Genomic DNA, 20,238 nt, shown 5'->3' with positions numbered 1-20,238 from the left:
TCTATAATTAATACTTTATTAACTAAAATAACTGTACTCTACCGCATATTTATTCGATTTACAATTCATTACAATTTGATAAATTAGATATTATGTACAAGTATATTGTTGTTTAACAGATATATTAGCGGAGTCGATCTCATTTATCAAATGTATTGTATACATTTATTATATATAACTAACAATTTAAACACGGTTACGTACAGTACGAAAGGTACTAGTTTACAAAGTATGATATTTATTAGGAAGGATTCCGTCTAGCAATCTGTCTCTTTGGGAGTACGATAACGATTTACTATTAACTTAATTTTGGTCGTACAATTATTAATGTGTATTATTTTCATAAAAAAATGTACTACGTAAGAAGTGAAACTTCTTTATGACCTTATTTTTCAAAAAAATAATTTACTATATGCAACTTTATAGAGATACGTCGAATCACGCGTGGTAGGGATAAGAAAAAGATGGCGCGTAACGGAAAAATGTCACGCGTAACGAAAAAATGTTACTGTCGGATTGAATTGTCATAATCAGTCGTAATTAAAGCATCATACAAGCAAGACGTATTTTTCTTTACTAATCACCATTCCGTTTATCGCAATCTAAATTGAACCTTAGTGACCGAACATATGGCCTATAACGAGCCGGATAGTTTTGCGATAACGAGAACAATAGTGCATCGGCCGGCGAGCAATCCTATACAGAAAAAGTTGTTTACGAGTTACGAGTTAGCGAAGTTTCGTTACAATTGATGTCAAGACAAAAGAAGTTATAATTTTTTATTTAAAAGTCAAGATTTTGAAGTGAATCGTTGCATTTATAAGAAGATAATATTTAAGAATTTAATGAAACATAATGGCTACTACTATTACGTCCGAACAAGAAAGTTATATTAACATGTTAGAAGATTTAGCATCGAAGTTACAAAAGACACAAATTAATTTTAAAAAGTCACCTAAAGTCAGATTAACGGAGGGCTATATTAAAGCACGTTTGGAGTGTATAGAAGACTATTGGAAGTTATTTAATGAAGCACATTTGCAATTATCAAAACGTACGACGAGAGATCAGCGCGGCGTGATTCCTTATTTTTTAAACGAAGAATATTATAAATACGAAGATGTGTATATCAACTTTAAAGCGGACATGATAGATTTATTGGGTGCGAATAAAAACGTGATGCAGCAAGGTGAAATGGGTGTTTCAGTGGTCGAACCGTGTATTTCGGGGGTGAAACTTCCACACATCGAGTTACCTACTTTCTCAGGAAGATACGATGAATTTTTATCATATCAAGATTTGTTTACTACACTTGTGCATAATAATTCGTCATTATCAAAGGTACAGAAGTTACATTATCTTAAGTTAAGTGTTACCGGTGAAGCCGCATCTTTATTGAAACATATTAATGTAACCGAAAATAATTATGAACAAGCTTGGGACACTTTAAAGAAGCGTTATGGTAATAAAAGGATTATTATAAACTCCATATTTAAAAGATTTTTTGGCATACGTAAGGTAAATACACAAACATCGATACAAATTAAATTCATTTTGGACACAACTAATGAATGTTTAAATAGTCTACAAAATATGCACATTTCTACCGATACATGGGGTCCAATTTTAATTTATATTATTCTACAAAAATTAGACCAGGAGACACACAAATCATGGGAAGAATATATTTATCAACAAGAATCGGAAGAGTTGCCTAGTTGGAAAGATTTAAATAAATTTCTTGAGTTAAAGTATCGCACCTTGGAAATGATAACATCGAACAGTCAACAAACGACAAATAAAGATAGACCGTCAACACAAAGATCATTCCATGCCGCTAAGAATATTAAGAATTCACATTTAATAAGTAACAATCAGCCGATGTGTATCTTTTGTCAACAAAGTCATTATATTTATCACTGCAACGAATTTTCTAAACAAACTATTGAAGACAGACATCAATTTGCACTCAAGAATAAGCTATGTTTTAATTGTTTAGTTCCCAATCACACCGTTCCACATTGTAAACAACAAACGTCTTGCAGAATTTGTAGAAGAAGACATCATTCCCTATTACACTTAGACAAGAAGCAAGGGATTGATTACACAAACACAACGACTCCAACAAGCGCATCAACATCAGAAGCACAAGTCACAGCGCATTACTCAAGCGAAGCACAATCTAGTAAAAGGGTTCTACTTGCTACGGCGATAGTCTACATAAAAGGCAAGTCAGGTGAACTTCATCGTTTTCGTGCACTTGTAGACCAGGGATCAGAAGCGTCTTTCATCACGTCAAGAGTTGTCGATTTATTAAACCTAAAGAAGAAAAGAGTACATGGTACAGTATCGGGTATAGGTGAAGAAAAACAAGATTTGAAGTATAAGGTCCAATTGTCATTACACACTAAATCGTCGCCTATTGAAATGGAAGCTTACGTGATGAAAACTATATCATCTATTCTGCCTGCCAAGAAGATCTCACTGCAGATGGAAATAGAAACTATAGATTTAGCTGACCCTACTTACGGAACACCTGGCAGCATTGACCTTTTACTAGGTGTAGAAGTTTTTACAAGAATTATTGAAGATGGCATCATACGCCTACACAACGGTTTAGTAACCCAAAAGACTAGTCTGGGTTGGATCTTGTCTGGCCAGACTACACATGCTGACCGTAACAACACGAAAACAATAAGAAGTATGTTCATCAGAGAAGACAATGACTTACTTAAATCTTTTTGGGAAATAGACACGTTCTTATACAACAAGAAGAAGATATTTACAAAAGAAGAAGAAGAATGTGAAGATATATATACAAAAACAACCCAAAGAGATCACGAAGGAAGATATATAGTACAACTACCTTTAAAGCAAAGTTTAGAAGAAACAATTGAACAAATAGGAAATACTAAGGATACTGCAATAAAGAGGTTCAAACAATTACTTGATTTGGCAAAAGCATTCGACACGGTCTCTATCCCTCACCTATTAGATAAACTAGAAAGTATCGGTGTACGTGACATCCCATTAAAACTAATCAGTGACTATTTGACTGATAGAAGACAACGTGTCAGGCTAAATAGTGATGCAACTAGTGATGAATTATCAGTTAAATATGGAATTCCTCAAGGAAGTATACTCGGACCAACGCTCTTCTTGATTTATATCAATGGCTTGTGCAACCTCAATCTCCCACATGGTAAAGTCATCACTTTTGCCGATGACACTGCCCTTTTCTTTGTTGGTAATTCATGGGAGGAGGTATTCAATTACGCTCAACAGGGATTTAATACTGTCTGTAACTGGCTCCAACGCAACATCCTAACGTTAAACGTAATGAAAACAAAATATATGGTTTTTGCACATAGAAATAAAATGCTTCCATCTTCATCTTTTGCTATTGCAGCTCACTCTTGTTCATCCATTCTTCCGAATTGCCAATGTCCAATACTCGAGAGGACTGAAACTATTAAATATCTGGGCATAACCATTGATCAGCTCCTATCTTTCAAACCACATATAAATGTACTTGTAACAAGACTGCGTAAATTAATTTACATATTTAAGGGCTTAAGACATATAGGTGATCACCAAGTCATTAAAATGGTTTACTTTGCCCTAGGTAGCTCTTTGATAAATTATTGTATAACATCTTGGGGCGGTAGTGCAAAGAGTTACCTCATAGAAGTTGAGCGAGCCCAGCGCTCGATCCTCAAAGTTGGTGCTGGTCTCCCTTACCGTTTCCCTACCACCGAACTATACAAAAAGTGGGACTTGCTGACGGTTAGACAATCGTTTATACTACAAACAATCTTAAAACAGCATTCTCAACTAGTTTTTGACAAAAACCTACAATTTAGCCAACGTCGCAAAGATAAGATATGCCCGACCTTACAATTCAAAAGCTTTCATTCACACAATTTTTTCTGCTTCATGGGACCTTTTCTTTATAACCTAATAAATAAAACGTTAAACATATATCCTAAAAATAAATATAATTGTAAATCAGCCGTAAGTAATTATTTGAAAACCCTAGACTACCAACAAACTGAAAATCTTTTAAACATAAAAACTTAATGTTTATTCCGCACTGTTTATACATCTTTCTATATATGACACACACACGCACAAACGCAAAAACGCACGCATAGACGCACTCACACATACACGCAGACGCACACACAAACTAACACATTCACACACCCACACATACAAACATACATATTACACGCGCACACATACATGCAGACAAACACTCACTACACAATTACACATACACTGGTCACGTATTAATAGGTCTATATTATTTTAAGTAGAAGTAGATATTAAGTTCAGTCTATTGTTTTGTTTTTTCTCTTCTTGCCATTTGTTTATTATGTTAAGTTATAAATGTATTTAAGTAGTATCATCCGCGAGGGGGGCTAGTGATCTGTACTACAGGTCTTTCACAGACCTATTTCAGACACTAGTCCTTCACAACGTAAATGCTACACGTTTACATATTTTGTTCTATTGTAATAGTATAAGTTGTGAAGGCAAATAAATAAAGTTTTTATTTTTATTTATTTATTTTAATTAGAAAGAAAATTTGCTAAAGACAAATCACTAAAAGAAGAATACGCAAAGGTTATAAAAGAGTATATAAGTATGGGTCACATGAAGAAGTTAGAAGATGATGATGATAAGAACACTATATACTTACCTCATCATGCTGTCATTCGACAAGACAAGGAGACTACAAAGGTCCGTGTAGTCTTCGATGCTTCAGCTAAGGGCTCCAACGGTTTATCACTGAATGATTTAATGCGAGTAGGTCCTGTTCTACAAAGAGATCTTCGCAGTCTTATTACTTTATGGAGAATTAATAAGATTTGCTTCGTTGGAGACATAACAAAGATGTACAGAATGGTTAAGATGTCTGAAGACCACTCAAAATTACAATGCATTGTTTGGAGAGACAATCCAGACGAGGAATTAAGAAGTTATAAACTTTTAACGGTTACGTTCGGAACGGCCGCAGCACCATTCCTTGCCGTCAGAACACTGAAACAATTAGCAAATGATGAAATGCTAGAATATCCTGAAGCTGCTAATGCGATTCAAACATCATTTTACGTTGATGATCTAATGGGGGGTCATGAAGATGTAGAAAATGCAAAGAAGCTCTGTGAAGAAATAAAGATTGTATTAAAAAGAGGAGGATTTAACATGCAAAAGTGGTCTAGTAATGCTGAAGAAGTCATACAATACATAAAAGAAGATGATAATATAATGAGAGAAAATTTAGAAATCAAACTAGATAAAATAATAAAAATATTAGGCTTAACATGGGATAGAAGAAGTGATACATTTAAAATAACTATAGACTTACCTGAATTAATACTTCCTGTGACAAAAAGGTCTATTCTCTCAGATGTTGCACGTTTGTTTGACCCTTTTGGGTGGTTATCTCCTGTAGTAATAGTAGCAAAGGTCATGATGCAAAAACTTTGGCTTTGTAACAAGGGATGGGATGATGAGTTACCCTGCAACATAATAGAAGAATGGAAATGCTATAGAGATAACTTACTTGAACTACAATCGCTTGAAGTCCCACGATGGTTTCACACAGCTCCCAGAAGTAAAGTGGTGGAGATACATGGTTTCGCAGACGCTTCAACGAAATCATACGCAGCTGTCGTTTACCTTAGAGTCGTCGATGAAAGAGATGATGTCTATGTTACCATGATAGCATCTCGCACAAGAGTTGCTCCGTTGAAACAGCTTACCGTACCTAGACTGGAGTTATGTGCAGCAGCGCTTTTGGCAGAAGTCATTGAAGAAACATCAAATCTACTTAAACTGGCGAACACGCAGATATACGCTTATACAGATTCAATGGTAGTTTTGTCGTGGCTGCAGTCTCACCCAAGTAAGTGGAAGACTTTTGTCGCTAATCGTGTGGCAGATGTTTTGAGAGTTGTAGACTGCTGCAGATGGAATCATATACGATCCGCTGAGAACCCAGCAGATATCGCGTCAAGAGGAATTAAAGCTTGCGAATTGAAAAGTGCGAACCTTTGGTGGAATGGACCAGAATGGCTGAAAGATAAAAGTAACGCTAACACAACAAAAACAGATATTCCAGAAACAGATTTAGAATTGAAGAGTTTACACAACACAAAGGAAGACGATTTTGAAATACCAATTTGGGAAAGATTTTCGAGTTTATCTCGGATGAAAAGAGTTTTGTCATATTGCAGAAGATTTTTGAGACCTAAGGAAGAATGTCAGAAAGAAAGATACATACAAGTAGAAGAAATGGAAGAAGTATTAAAGATGTGTATTAAATATTATCAAGGACTTATTTATAAAAAAGATTTGGATGATATAGAGAAGGAAGGAAGAGTTAAACCCAGAAGTACACTAGTCAAACTTTCTCCATTTTTAGATAAAAATGGGATCATGAAGGTTGGCGGAAGATTACAAAAAGCAAATATAGAGGAATCTACAAAACATCCCATAATCATACCGCAGAAGGTGCATTTAGCTAAATTAATAATACAAGATGCTCATGTTAGAACGTTACACGGTGGTATACAGTTAATGATGTCATTTATACGTACCAGATTTTGGATTGTTAACCTTAAGGCTGCTGTAAGGCAATGCATTCGAACTTGCAAAACCTGCATAATTGATAAGGCGAAGATTAGAACTCAGAAAATGGGAGAACTTCCTGCTATGAGAGTCAATCAAAATAGAGCCTTTTTGAATTCAGGTGTCGACTACGCAGGCCCTATTTATTTAAAAACATCAAGAGGGCGAGGTCACCATTGCACGAAAGGCTACATCTGTTTGTTTGTTTGTATGTCGACAAGAGCAATACACCTTGAAGCCGTTACAGATTTAACTGCACAAGCATTCATTGCAGCATTTCGTAGATTCGTGGCTAGAAGGGGTCACTGTGAAAATTTATGGAGTGATAACGGCACCAATTTTGTTGGTGCCGCTAAAGAGCTTAGAGAATTATTTGATAAAGGACAGGCTAACATTACAAGTGAAGTAGCAGCTATATTGGCAAATGATGGAACTACATGGCATTTTATTCCACCGAGGATGCCAAATTATGGCGGTTTATGGGAAGCTGGTGTACAATCAACTAAGAGGCACTTGATAAGAGTAAATAAAGACACAAAACTAACATATGAAGAAATGTCTACACTATTGGCCCAAGTAGAAGCGTGTCTTAATTCTCGTCCACTTTGCCAACTAGACGAGACTATCGACACACTAACACCACTCACACCTGGACATTTTCTTATTGGCGAACCATTGATTGGTGTTCCCGATATTCATTATAAGCAAGCTGATGCTGGCCTACTCACAAGATGGCGATGTATACAAAAGATGACTCAGGATTTTTGGCACCGCTGGAGATCTGAGTATTTAAACACATTACAACAACGAAGTAAATGGTACACCAACATTCAGTCGCCAAATATTGGAGATGTCGTTGTAATTAAGGAAGAGGACTTACCACCTACTAAATGGTTATTAGGTTGCGTGAAAGAAGTCCATCCCGGCTCAGATGGTTTAGTACGAATAGTAACAGTAAGATGTAAGGGCAGTAAAGAGTTAAAGAGACCGTTATCAAAGTTAGTTTTACTTCCAAATAAAATTAATAAAAGAAATGAGTTATGTATTACACATTTACAAGCTAAATTAATATGTATTGATTGTTATTGAAACTAAATTACTTTATATAAAAATTAGAAGAAGATAAGAAATTGTAAACACATTAATTTTGAAGTTATTTGTTTGTATTACTTTACAAAATATTTGAAAGTTACGTTGAGAATTGTTTAAATTTTACTTGTTTGAAGATCTAATGTGTATCTGAAGTAAGAATGTTTATTTAGGTACCTAAAGTTAATGTAAGATTTTGCATAAAACTTAATGTATTCCTGCCAAAACATAAAGCTAATTAATCATTATAGTTTTACAGTTATACAGTCCACTGTACTCAATTATTGTTAAGTTAAGATTTTGTTACTTCAAAGCTATCGTTTATTTTTTGTTAATGAATTTAAGTTGAAAACAATATGTTTTGGTGGGCGGTATGTCGGATTGAATTGTCATAATCAGTCGTAATTAAAGCATCATACAAGCAAGACGTATTTTTCTTTACTAATCACCATTCCGTTTATCGCAATCTAAATTGAACCTTAGTGACCGAACAGTTACACTAAATTTTTTTCCAACCCCGATAAAAAAGTTTCACTTCAAAAGAATATTTCTTTCAGAAATTGAGCATTATATTGTATGGAACTTCACATAAACTATAAACGCGGCCGAGCGACTTTCCGGATTATTGCGATAATCTATATTAACACAACCTTCTGCTCCATTCGATGTCACTGCTAAATTAATCTAGTTTTCTGTACCCAAATTTTGATAGCTCTTTCACGTTTGGAATAAATGGAGATATGCGATCCAACTGAGAATAGGAACGACTTGCCGCCATATATATTGTGACGTCGATCCTATTAATTCAAAATACATAAATAACGTTCGTATTTAAATTTAAGTATCAGAGAAATAATATAAACCGTTATCGATATGCAAAAAGGATATCTAAATAAATCCTATTTATAAAATGTTAACTTTATATTCTCAGTTGGATCGCATATTATATAGGGAGAAACAGATCTATATGTAGGCGGGCTGTTTGGCGGAGTGCTGTATCGCGGCGAGCACGTCATGCTTCAGCCGCACGTACAGGCGACCTCGACGCCAAGGGTTCTGCAACTGTAGGGGTCTGAAGTCATCCCTGAGACACCTTTCCCTTGCTCCAATAACCGCTACAAGGCAGAAATCCTGCAATCTCTCTGGCGGGTACACAGGGCCGGGTTTGCCCTTGAGCACGGCGGCCATGTTGAGTTGTTTCACGACCAGGTCGATGACCTCACGTGCGGTTGTTCGTGGAGTCACGTGGAGCTTGAGAGATGTGCCCGCCGCTAGACCTGTCTCGTATGCTGCGAATACCTGCAAGTTACGAAAAATAATTAATTTTTATTTGTTTCTCAAAACTTTTTAACATTAAATCAAACTTTAAATTGGATATAATTAAAGAGCTAACAAACTTAAAGTTGAAAATTTTTCAATTGGACTAGCATAAAATATTTATGCTTTGCTAATGTTATGAATTGTGTATGAAAATTTATAAATGATTATAATTTTACTATTATGTTATTAGCTTTTTTTGTATCAATTTATGAATAAGATACGTCTAAACGCTGCTGATTCATTCAAGTTTTTAGAAAAATCGACTCTGTAACTAAATTATATTCGAATCTTACTTGCAATATTCCCGGCTGGTCGACGATCCGTCTCTCCGAGGTGGGGTCGGTCCGCTCCTCCGAGTCTTGCTTCTCCTCAGTCTTCGGCACCTTCTTGTTCAAATCTTCTTCCTGTGTCTCCAATAATGGCTGACGCTTCACACTATGACTCTTTACCTCTTGCCCAGTATCTGTGAAGTCTATTTCGGGTGATTTCACATTAGTCATGCTTTTAGACGGCATTACGGTTCTGTAATTCGGTGGGCGTAGTTTGGGACAGCTCTGGCTTTCTGAATCAGAAGATAAACTTTGCGCTGATTCATTTCCCGTTCTAACACTAATCATACTGCCTGAATACATATTGTGTTTCACAGTTAGTAGAGGACTCGAAGTTGTCGACATGGTCGTGTTAATGCTGTGTGGCCGCGGTTTCGGTTCTATGTTCTCGTTCTGCAGAACCAAAGTGTCCTCGCTTCGAGACGGCGGTAAACGGTTGCTGTTATTACTCGTGTGGGTTCCAGTGGATTTCACGTCGAACTGTGAGTTACTGCTCATAAAGTTGTTGCTCATTGCACTAGATTGCGTGTATTGTGAGTCGGCGCTACCTTTCCGCGCGAATTTGCTGTCGGTGAGGTATTGAGAGCTACTCAAGTTGAGCGTCGATACTGAAGCTTGTCGGGGAGCTATACTGAGCTGTTGTTCCGATTTACTAAATTCTGGGTGCAAGTTTGCGTGGTTACCATTCCCCGCCGGGCCCGGCCACGAGCCCCTTCCCGGCGACGTTTTAGTTATTTTTCCATCTCGGCAAGGTATCTGTAGGAGATCTATCTTCAAATTAACATCCTTATCACAACTTCCCGTGTCTGAGCAAATCTGGGACGGCGTCTTTTCGAGTATATATTTGAGCAAAATTCCTGAATTAGGGCCCGCTTTGTCTTTGTCCCGCGCGAAACTGATCAAGTCCATGAGCCACCGCTCCGACTTCCACACCAGGTTCAGACTGTTCTGCAACTCTTCGAGCTTCGTAAGCTTCTCCTTCGTAGTCTGTAGTTCGGTACACGAAAAGGCTTCTCTGTGTGAGTGCGCGGCCATTGCGATGTCGAGTTCCAGGATGCAGCTCAGTTTGCAGTATTTGTGCAGGATGTCCGGATGGTAGGTCTGCATGTGGATCATTTCGAAGGCTTGTATCGGCAGACTCAAGAGGTCGCCCCGCTGGAGGAGCATCTCCTTCTGTCCGGGAACAGAGCAGGCCTGCTCCGCCGGGGGGCAGATCATGATGAAGGTGACGTCACTGTTCAGCTCGATGACCTCAAGGTCGTATATCCGGTGTGCAAGCGCGTTGTCGGCCGACACGTCCATGTCACGAAGTAATTTGCGACACGCGGTGGCTATCTGTTCTAGGAATATTTGTTGAGATTCTGAAGGCTTATCGTTGCTGTTTATCGATAGATTACTTATCGCTTGGTTGTCCTCCGTTCTGCCGGACTGTGATCTGAGGTACTCCCATTCTTCTCTGTAATAAAGAAACTTTTATTAGTTTTTAAGTTATGTTATTTTTTATTTAGTTTAATTGTTTAAGAGTTGAATAAATCTAGTTTGGGACAAATGAGTATTATAATTGATTTATTTTATTTCTGGCACAATTACAGATTACAATTTAAAATATAAACAGTAACTCTCATAAATACTTAATCAATATCAAAATATAGTACTCGACGTTCGCTTAATATAATAAAAAGTGATATTTAACATTATTTTAATATGGTTAAATATAAAAAAGTATTGCAAACACACAAAAAAGTAAGTATCTGTGTAATGTTGGAAGAGTTCGTTCTAACACAAGCATTTAAATGCTTAAAAGGATGTTTTAATGACTGATAAAATTTTAAACATAATATAATAAATATTTTTGGCTTTGATGTATAAAATAACAATTAATTAATTAAGTAATTAATATATGTTAAGAATTTAACCGTTTCACAGCTATCTACTATGTTCTGTCTAATTTATTTATTAATTAGTATACTAGCGGTCCGTCACTGATGGTACATTTTTACGTTTTCTCTCCATAAGAACCATCCTCGTACTTCAAGAAATGTAATAAAAAAAGAATTAACGAAATCGGTTCAGTTGTTCTCGAGTTATGCGCTTACCAACACATTTTGCGGTTCATTTTTATATTATAGATTGAACGTAAAGTGTGCACTAACGCGGAGACGTGCGGGTTGTCCCTGACGCGCTGGTGCGGCGGCGCGGCGGGCGCGTGGGCGGGCGCCACGAGCCGCACGGCGTCCACCGACGACTGCAGCTTGAGGTAGCCGGCGTACAGGCCGCGCGCCAGCCCCGCGCCGGCCGCGCGGCTGAAGGCCAGCTGCGCGCGCACGGACGCCAGCAGGCGCTCCGCCAGCGAGTCGTCGTCGCTGAGCGGGCGGCGCCGCAGGCGGGCGGCGGGCGCCCAGCGCGCGTTCAGCGCCGGCAGCTTGGGCCCGCGCGCGCGCCCCACCAGCGACAGCACCAGCGTGCCGTGCGCGTCGCGCAGCGCCCACGGGTACACCTGCCCTGCACACCCCGCACACCCCGCACACGTTAGACAACATTGCACGACAACTAATGCGAAACGAAGAGCGTGTGTACCAAGAAAAAGTGACAGAAGTGAAACTTTTTTGACAAGACTCAATAATACCAAAATCATCGTCTTACTCCATGATGTCACGGTATTGCCACGACGCGACCTTGAAATTTTACTCTCGACGGGTTTAAAGAAGTTTCACTTCAAAAACTATAATTGTAGAGTAATTTCTCAACTTACAATATCCCATTTTAAAATTTTAGGAAATAACTGTCAGAAACTCGAATTGAACCTGTATTTGACATGTAAACTATCAACAATTTTAAAAGGAAAATAAAAATTTATGAAATGGCAAATAAATTTGACCCACCAATATAACATCTTGAACGATTATCCCACCCATCGCATAAATTCAAGATATAACTGAATAACATTAAACTAACGTCATAAGAAGCAGTGTATTTATTAATGACACTTTATTGTACATGTAAGAGAAATTTAAATAAATACAATACAATACAAAAACATAAAATTGAAAAGTGCATAGGCAGCCTTATTGCTTAAAAGCAATCTCTTGCAGTGTATAAGTGGTTAGTACCGAGGTCGTGCAGCGCGAGCGCAGACTGCAGCTGCGCGGCGGCGGCCAGCAGCTTGAGGCGGAAGTGCGCGGACGGGCCCGAGTGCCGCTCCATCTCCCCACGCAGCGCCTTCACCTCCTCCCACGCGCACGACACCTGCACACACCCCACAGTATAATATGAGTACATTCACACACAAACGCGTCACACACGCCCTACAGTATAATATGTGTACATTCACACACAGACACGTCACACACGCCCCACAGTATAATGTGAGTACATTCACACACAAACGCGTCACACACGCCCTACAGTATAATATGTGTACATTCACACACAGACACGTCACACACGCCCCACAGTATAATGTGAGTACATTCACACACAAACGCGTCACACACGCCCTACAGTATAATATGTGTACATTCACACACAGACACGTCACACACGCCCCACAGTATAATGTGAGTACATTCACACACAGACGCGTCACACACGCCCCACAGTATAATATGAGTACATTCACACACAGACGCGTCACACATCCGGCTCGAAGGACCAGACGCAATGTGTAATAAAATAAATAATAAAAAGCCCGTTTATTTCCGATCCACAAGAAAAGTTTTGATACGAGTAGTTTACATACTTATAGCTATTATACATACAAAAATTACACTATTTTTTTAACTTCAAAAGTTTTAATTTCTTATATTTTTGAAGTGAAACTTCTTCATCGGGGCTGGAAAAAAATTTAGTGTAACATTTTTTCGTAACGCGTGACATTTTTCCGTTACGCGCCATCTTTTTCTTATCCCTATCACGCGTGATTCGACGTATTTCTGTAGTGTTGCATATAGTAAATTATTTTTTGAAAAATAAGGTCATAAAGAAGTTTCACTTCTTACGTGTGTACACACGCGCACATTTTTTTAAATCTTACATTCTATCATAGCTTGCTGCTTATCTATCAGTACCATTGTTCGGAACCCCTCGGCGACGTGTAATGATATCTACCAATTTTTTGCACACACATATACGTGAAGTGTGTGTATGAAATATAAACACAGACACATCACTTGAAGCTCGAAATATCAGGAACAATGTCATTATATCGATATTTGCTATTGGTAAAATTTCAGATCCGGCTCAAAGAATGAAAAGTAATTTATGATAGATTCAATTTTGGTTTGGACAACTTCTAAAACATGCACAATGCATCAAATTTCTAAAATATAACATAAACTCAACTGAATATAATCCTTCTTTATTTTCATCATATTGAAAATATATTAGGACATTTTTATTAATGTAAGAGATGAATTCGATAAAGTGAACATTCACATTCGTTTTTATGATAATTTTTTTACGATATTAACATGTGTAGTGTCTACACACCTTCATGAGCCAGTGGAAGTCGGTATAGATGCAGGCGGGATAGGTCTCGTCCACCTCCACGACGGGCAGGAAGTCCTCGCCCGTCATCAGCACCTTGTCCTCGTGGTACAGCACGCACGCCAGGTATACACCGCTGAAATTGGAAATAATTATGTGGATTGTTAAGAGACCGTATCGATTTTAGAGTGATTTTGACTTGTTTCTGTAATTCTTTAGGAGCTGGTTTAAGAAAACTAAATTAGTAACAATGTGTTTATTCAATATTTAAAAAGTGTCCGAGACAATTTATTGGTTTTGATTGTCCAGTTTGTTTAATAGCCAATTAATAAAAAAATAATTGAATTTGAATGAATAAACGAACAAAAAATGAACGTAAAAAAGTTAACGTCATGTTAAATTTTTTCTCAAACTAACTAATAATGTAAATATTCAGTGTTTGTAAAGCGATTAGGTCGGTCAAAATTAATATCTGTACTATGAAATTAAACTAAGAATAGGGAAAACAATGATGTCAATGTGTGAATTTCATGTCAAGTAGCATTAGAAAAATACGATCGATTAATTTTAGTAAACAAATACTTGGTTGAGATGGTTGTTAAATCATCTCAATAGATGGCGCGCGGTGTGTCTCTTAAGACACATAAAACTGAAAGGATAGAATAAATTCGATTACTCGGGCGGGTCACGAGTGGCTGAGTAATTGGTTAGGCATCCGCCCCGGAATGGCGCGAAGGATGCGGGTTCGAGTCCCGCCTCGTGATCGAAGTTTTTCTATTCTTTATAAATTTATATTTATAAAGCATTTGAATGCCATAAAAACCAAAAAATATAAATTCAAGCCTAACTTTCACACCAAGTTTAAATACAAGGGTTATTTTTTTTGTCTTAGTAGCGCGCACTACGTACCATCTAGTCTATATATGCAAGTGTAGTGCGCCTCCATGTGCGATTGCACGTATATCTATGTTGTATACGCATGTACTCACCGTCGCAAATTCTTCTGGAACTTAGTATTAGCAGTAAACAACTGTCGTATCGTCGCAGCAGTTTTCCGTGGTGGTCGTGCCGGTGGTGGTGGTGTGGGTCTGCAGCGAGCGGTGGCTGCTGCTGCGGCGAGCGCGTCCAGACGTTCCGCCGCGGTGGAGGGGGAGGGGCGCGGGGGGCGGGTCGATACGTCGCGCCAACCTGGGTAACACGTGATTAGTTACTTTTTATACATAAGCTGTATTTATATGAAAACGTTGCGACCATATCATTGACAATGAAATAAAGATAAAAAAAAAAATTATTGCTCATCATTAATTTACTTATTTAAGGGCTGATTTTTCAATCCTTGGTTAAATCTTATCCGCCCAATAAAGTATTACACAATAATATACAAATGTCACCTAAAACTGTCAAAAAGTGGGCAAGTAACACATTTTTAAAATGGTTGTTTAATACAATATTCGATGAATAAGTTTTAACTAAGGATTGAAAAATCGGCCCTAATTCGTAATATTACATGTAATCAATTTCCGTACTTAACTAAATTATTATTTTTTATGCAGAATACACTCTATACATTTTAACAACATTCATAATACACAAAATGAAGTCGATTAATAAGAAGTGATTTACTACGATAGTTTCCATATCGAAGAGTTTAGTTTGCATATTGTCAACTAACTTCATTACTAGCAATACTCACTGCTCGGCACGACGCTCCGCGGCACGGACACAGCGCTCGGTCCCCAGCCCTTCAGGTTGCCAGCGGACACGCGGAAGAAGTACCGGCGGCCCCGGGTCAGCCCGGACACCACTACCCGGCCCCCAGTCCCCCCCTTCCCCGTGAGGGAACACGCCGGGACCTCGCGGGTGCCGCACACGTTCGAGAAGTCCGCGCGGGACGACCACTCCACTGGGAAACCAATTTATTCGTTACACACGTAAACCTTAGTTTGATTGTTTACTCATTATTGCACTCTGATATAAATTGTACATGATTTAATTTAAAGATTATTATAATGTTAACGCATTTCAGTTTAAAGGTAAATTATAAATTTAATTGAATGTGGAAATTGAATGACACAAAATGAGATATTTTCATGAGGATGTAATATTTGAGAAAATATGAATTTAGAACGACGATCACACACACTTCTTGTTTGTGTGTCTTTTACCATTCTACTTAGTGAGTAGGGAAGATGGCGGTTGCGACGTATTATAATATAAAACGTCGTGTACAGGATGAAGTATATGGTATATGTATATGGTTTTGTGTGCGTGTTGGTTGACGTGCATGTATATTGTGTATGTTTTACAAATTTTTATGTGCATGTGTATTATTTTTTCACTGACTAGTAACGCTTCTTGCGTTATGAATGATTGGTAAACGTGGTAGGTCCATCTCTGTGTGTCCGCCCCATACCTCGATACTTGGTGACGACAGCACTGTGTGCGGCGGGCACGTCGGCGAGGCGCACGGTGACGGCGTGCCCCCCCTCCACCTCCAGCGTCGGGCCCGCCCCGCACCCCGCCACCCGCGCGCTGCCCCACCCGGATACCAGCCGCCTGCAAACATAACAAAACAAATATTTCAAACAACAATCAAAACACAGATTATACAAAATGAAAAAAAAAAAAACCAGCAAAATTTGATCTTCAGCTAAGTGTTAGTGTAAAGTGTATGTGTAAGTGCTCACTTAAGTGTCCGATGCCGTCGGTCCCAGTGCTGCGCCTGCTTGTCTTTCTCCGACGCGCTTCCCGCGCAACCTGTCGTCCCCGCCTGGCCGCTCGCTGATGATCTGTAGTAATATTATTTAGAATTTATATGAGGGTATTTTGTCTATCTAATATAATTACTAGTTTCACTATGCATGATGTGCTCACTAATTTAGTAATTACACCGCAAATGTTTTTTTTAGTAAATAGTTTTTAAGCCTGTTTGTGTCAATTCCAAGTTGTGAACAAAAAAAAAAACTTATTTATTTTTTAGCTCTGTGTGTGTGTGTTGACTGACCGTGTAGCTAGGTGCGCGGTGCGGTCGGGCGTGGCGTCGTGCAGGCGCGCCTCCGCCTCGCGACACAGCCGCCGCAGGTGCGCGCCCAACGCCTCGGGGCTCTTGACTGTATCAATACGTTATACAAATTAATCATTTTAACATTCTCTGTTAAAAAACATGCTATATTTTTTACGATAACAGGCATGTAATTTTTATCTGTTGGTATGAAACAGATAAAAATTACAATTTTTTTTAAATGTCACTTAATTCCCAATAAAAAAAAAATAGGAATCAATTAGCAACATGCGTTTCATTTTTTTCATAATTTTTTCATGTACTTATACAAAAATACCCAACCAAACTTTCTTAACATATCGTCCAAGTGTGTAAAAATAAACCCAGAAAAAGGTTCAATCAGGTAAAGCCAATAAGACAGTAAAGTGGATCGATAGTGTTGGTTTAGCCCTTGCCCTCGTCATGTTTGTTGAGGCGATCAGCCCCGAGTTACTTACACACTAAGGGAACTCATTGTAAGTTCAGAATGGTTTAGTTTATGCTTGTTGGTGTTTGAATGCAGTTTAATACGTAACTGCTTCTTCTGATTATTATTATATTGAAATCTAAAGTATTGTTTCAATTTTCTGTAGATACATGACTTGTTCAAAAGGTATGATCACACCTAACATTTTGTGATACAGCTGTGTTTTAGGAAGTGAGCTGGATTTTTTTTCCATGGTCATTTTGGTTTGCAATAAAAATTTCCATATTTTGAAGACAATAAAAACCTCATCTCTCCACATTTTGCTGAGGCTGGATCCGTTGTACTGAGGTCAAAATCAATACTACTTTTCTATCTCCAAGCAAAAGAATGACTGATAAGGCCACACCATTGCCACAAAACTACAATCCAACTCACACTGGTTGCCCTCCTTGGCGCCGAACTCCATGAGCATCTTAGCGAGCGGCCGGTTGCCCGTCAACACCGCCACGTCGAGCGGTGACAACCCATCTGTGTTAACGCTGGAAATATAACAGATTTTGGTGAGAAACCTAAGGATAGTGTCCAAATATACTACTAAGGAATGTTTTAAGTTCCTTTTTTTGACGCTCAAAGGGGTTTTTTCCTGTCACTGTATTCCTATTAAAATTATTGTTATTAGTTTAACTGTTTCTTAGAATGAGCTGAATTTGATGCGAGGTTAGGTTTATAGGATATTTGGAGGTTACAGAAAAAAATCATTTTAGTATTGTTCATAAATTAACGAATATTATTATTTTTTATAATGATGACTTGCACAAACGATAGATTTGTGGGATCTCCCAGCTAATGACTTCGAATAGCCGTCTCTGGCATAAGGCATCGTTAAGATAACGAGATTTTATCATCAAAATAAGTATAATAAAACACAGCAGACATTTAAAACAGTTGTAAAAGATTTAAAAAGTTATGACTACCAATATAATATTAAAACATACAGTAAGCGCGGGATCTCAAATAAAAAGTAAGTATCTTCTGCGTCATCTTTTAAATAACCAAATTCATATAATTTGGGTATTAAAAATAATGGGGATTACTTTCAATTGCAGCCTTTGTTAAGTAATAACTACATCTTCTTATTATTAAAAAGTTTAAAACAATTTAATGGAAAATACCTATTGACATCGACGTCTGTGGACTCCAAGATGTTTCTAGCTTTGTCGAGGTAGCCATGTTCTACCGCTGCGAATAGAGCTGAAAACGAGAAAATAATACTTTAAATTGTACTTTCATATTTTTAATGACGGTACTTATACTATACGGACAGATGACAAAATTGTCAGTCTACATCCGACCGCCACGCGCGAAACACTTCCCAACAAAAGTTTAAAAAAGTATGTGTCAGTGTGAAGGTTAAAAAAATTAAATTAACTTATAAAAACGTAAAAAAATAAATCACAAAAATTAAAGAAAAAAAAAACAAAAAATACCCTGCAGGTGTATATTAACAGCGGCGATCTTGTCAGCAGGTCGCTCCTTCTTGCGCTTGTCGAGGTGCGGGTGCGGCGCGCACGCGCTCAGCGACGGCAACTCGCCCCCGCACCCCTCCAGCAGCGCGCCGTACTGGAGCTCTATGTGAACGTGGGGAAATAAGTATTAACTAAATAAAAACAACAAAATATATAAAAAAAAAAATAAAAAATGAAATTTGAATGTGATGAAAACCTATTACAATATCTAAAGCAATTTTTTGAACATCGTAAATTTTAGACATAGGTAATTATACCTACTTAATAACAAAAAAAACACATGACATTATGGCTTAAAAATGATCATAAGGAAGAAAACGATTGAAATTACACGTAGGTATATAATTGAAATTTATATAATTGAAAATATTTAACAAATTGATAGTGAAAACCAATTCTGGTAATTTGTAAAGTACATTTTAATTACATATGTAATTCCAATAAAATTAATATAGTTAACGATATCCTGCTAACTAAAATCGGTGTTATATATAATTAAATTAATAGGGATAATACATTCTTAAAGGAAAATTGCATTGACGTCAATTCCAACCTTGAACATATTATTTAAGTAAAATTAATAAACTATAGAATTCGCCAAAACAACCAAAGTACTCCGTAGTAAACAATCTTCAAGTTTAGAAACCAAATAAGTGTGGCCTTTAACATTAACATAATGCGCATTGTACACCGAATTATAACAATTACTTATATTACTATGTACCTAAATACCTAAATAATACATAATTAAGCCTTATTAGAAACAGTCCAACTGGATGATTGATCTATTATCAACGCTTCATGAGTAGATTGAGATCTAGTGACCCTTTAATCTACCCAATTAACATAAGTGTACTGATTATAGTTTCCATCTTATCGGTCTTACTGATTGATTATATACCCGTTTAAATTTTTGGCAATACTGTTTTGTTTAAATATGTAATGAAAATGTGTTAAAGATGTCCGTTGAAATTATTTAAGGAAATGATCAAGGACAAAAACCACGTTATACCGTATCCAGTAAAAATAATAATTGAAATCTGTAATTTTCATGCTAAAATAAATTGGGAGGACGACTACCAAACAGTGACAAATGTTGTAGCTTTTGCTTTAACGATAATTCTTGATCTTTTACCGCGTGTAAATCGTTCAAACAGACATAACCAACGGACTTAGCGGACAGGAACTGCGCGCTTAGATAAAATAAAATTTCTACCATTAACGCCACATATGGTGAAATCAGTAAAAATGTATCGGCTATAACCTGTCCTGAGCTGTCCTGCTTCAATGTCGCATTGTATGGTAATTCACGACCAAATACGTGCTTCGTTTCCACACTTCTCTCTATTTCCTTTTAATACATTCCGACATGGCGTCTAAGTA

The 20,238-nt window shown here is 37.5% G+C and overlaps 2 protein-coding genes across 2 annotated transcripts in view; one reads left to right on the top strand and one right to left on the bottom strand.

The window, feature by feature from the left end:
* The first annotated feature begins 855 nt into the window (after nucleotides 1-855).
* LOC123695635 lies at nucleotides 856-8,292 on the top strand. The gene is made up of 5 exons (XM_045641540.1): nucleotides 856-1,189; nucleotides 2,084-3,202; nucleotides 4,583-5,227; nucleotides 5,417-7,637; nucleotides 8,286-8,292. The coding sequence occupies exons 1-5, from the start codon at nucleotides 856-858 to the stop codon at nucleotides 8,290-8,292; spliced, it is 4,326 nt and encodes a 1,441-aa protein (XP_045497496.1).
* A 307-nt stretch (nucleotides 8,293-8,599) lies between these two features.
* The window catches only part of LOC123695634, a 36,203-nt gene continuing 24,564 nt past the window's right edge, over nucleotides 8,600-20,238 (bottom strand). Inside the window, exons 3-15 of the mRNA XM_045641539.1 lie at nucleotides 18,817-18,957; nucleotides 18,502-18,580; nucleotides 17,765-17,868; nucleotides 16,867-16,972; nucleotides 16,550-16,651; nucleotides 16,276-16,418; nucleotides 15,556-15,765; nucleotides 14,852-15,050; nucleotides 13,866-13,998; nucleotides 12,488-12,623; nucleotides 11,531-11,879; nucleotides 9,342-10,833; nucleotides 8,600-9,027 (exon numbers count right to left, since the gene is read on the bottom strand). Of these exons, the coding sequence (XP_045497495.1) occupies nucleotides 8,692-9,027; nucleotides 9,342-10,833; nucleotides 11,531-11,879; nucleotides 12,488-12,623; nucleotides 13,866-13,998; nucleotides 14,852-15,050; nucleotides 15,556-15,765; nucleotides 16,276-16,418; nucleotides 16,550-16,651; nucleotides 16,867-16,972; nucleotides 17,765-17,868; nucleotides 18,502-18,580; nucleotides 18,817-18,957 (3,530 nt within the window). The 3' untranslated portion in view covers nucleotides 8,600-8,691. The remainder of the gene's footprint in view (nucleotides 9,028-9,341; nucleotides 10,834-11,530; nucleotides 11,880-12,487; nucleotides 12,624-13,865; nucleotides 13,999-14,851; nucleotides 15,051-15,555; nucleotides 15,766-16,275; nucleotides 16,419-16,549; nucleotides 16,652-16,866; nucleotides 16,973-17,764; nucleotides 17,869-18,501; nucleotides 18,581-18,816; nucleotides 18,958-20,238) is intronic.

Source organism: Colias croceus, chromosome 11 (genome assembly GCF_905220415.1).
Source record: "Colias croceus chromosome 11, ilColCroc2.1".
In the NCBI taxonomy this organism is placed as follows: Eukaryota; Metazoa; Arthropoda; class Insecta; order Lepidoptera; family Pieridae; genus Colias; species Colias croceus.
The sequence above is the reverse complement of the archived record's forward strand: the minus strand, read 5'-3'. Positions and strand labels throughout refer to the sequence as shown.

Coding starts and splice junctions, on each gene's coding strand:
- LOC123695635 (XM_045641540.1), top strand. CDS start 856: ATGGCTACTACTATTACGTCCGAACAAGAAAGTTATATTAACATGTTA. Junction 1,190..2,083: donor TAAAAACGTGATGCAGCAAG/GTGAAATGGGTG, acceptor TATTACACTTAG/ACAAGAAGCAAGGGATTGAT. Junction 3,203..4,582: donor CAACCTCAATCTCCCACATG/GTAAAGTCATCA, acceptor TATTTTAATTAG/AAAGAAAATTTGCTAAAGAC.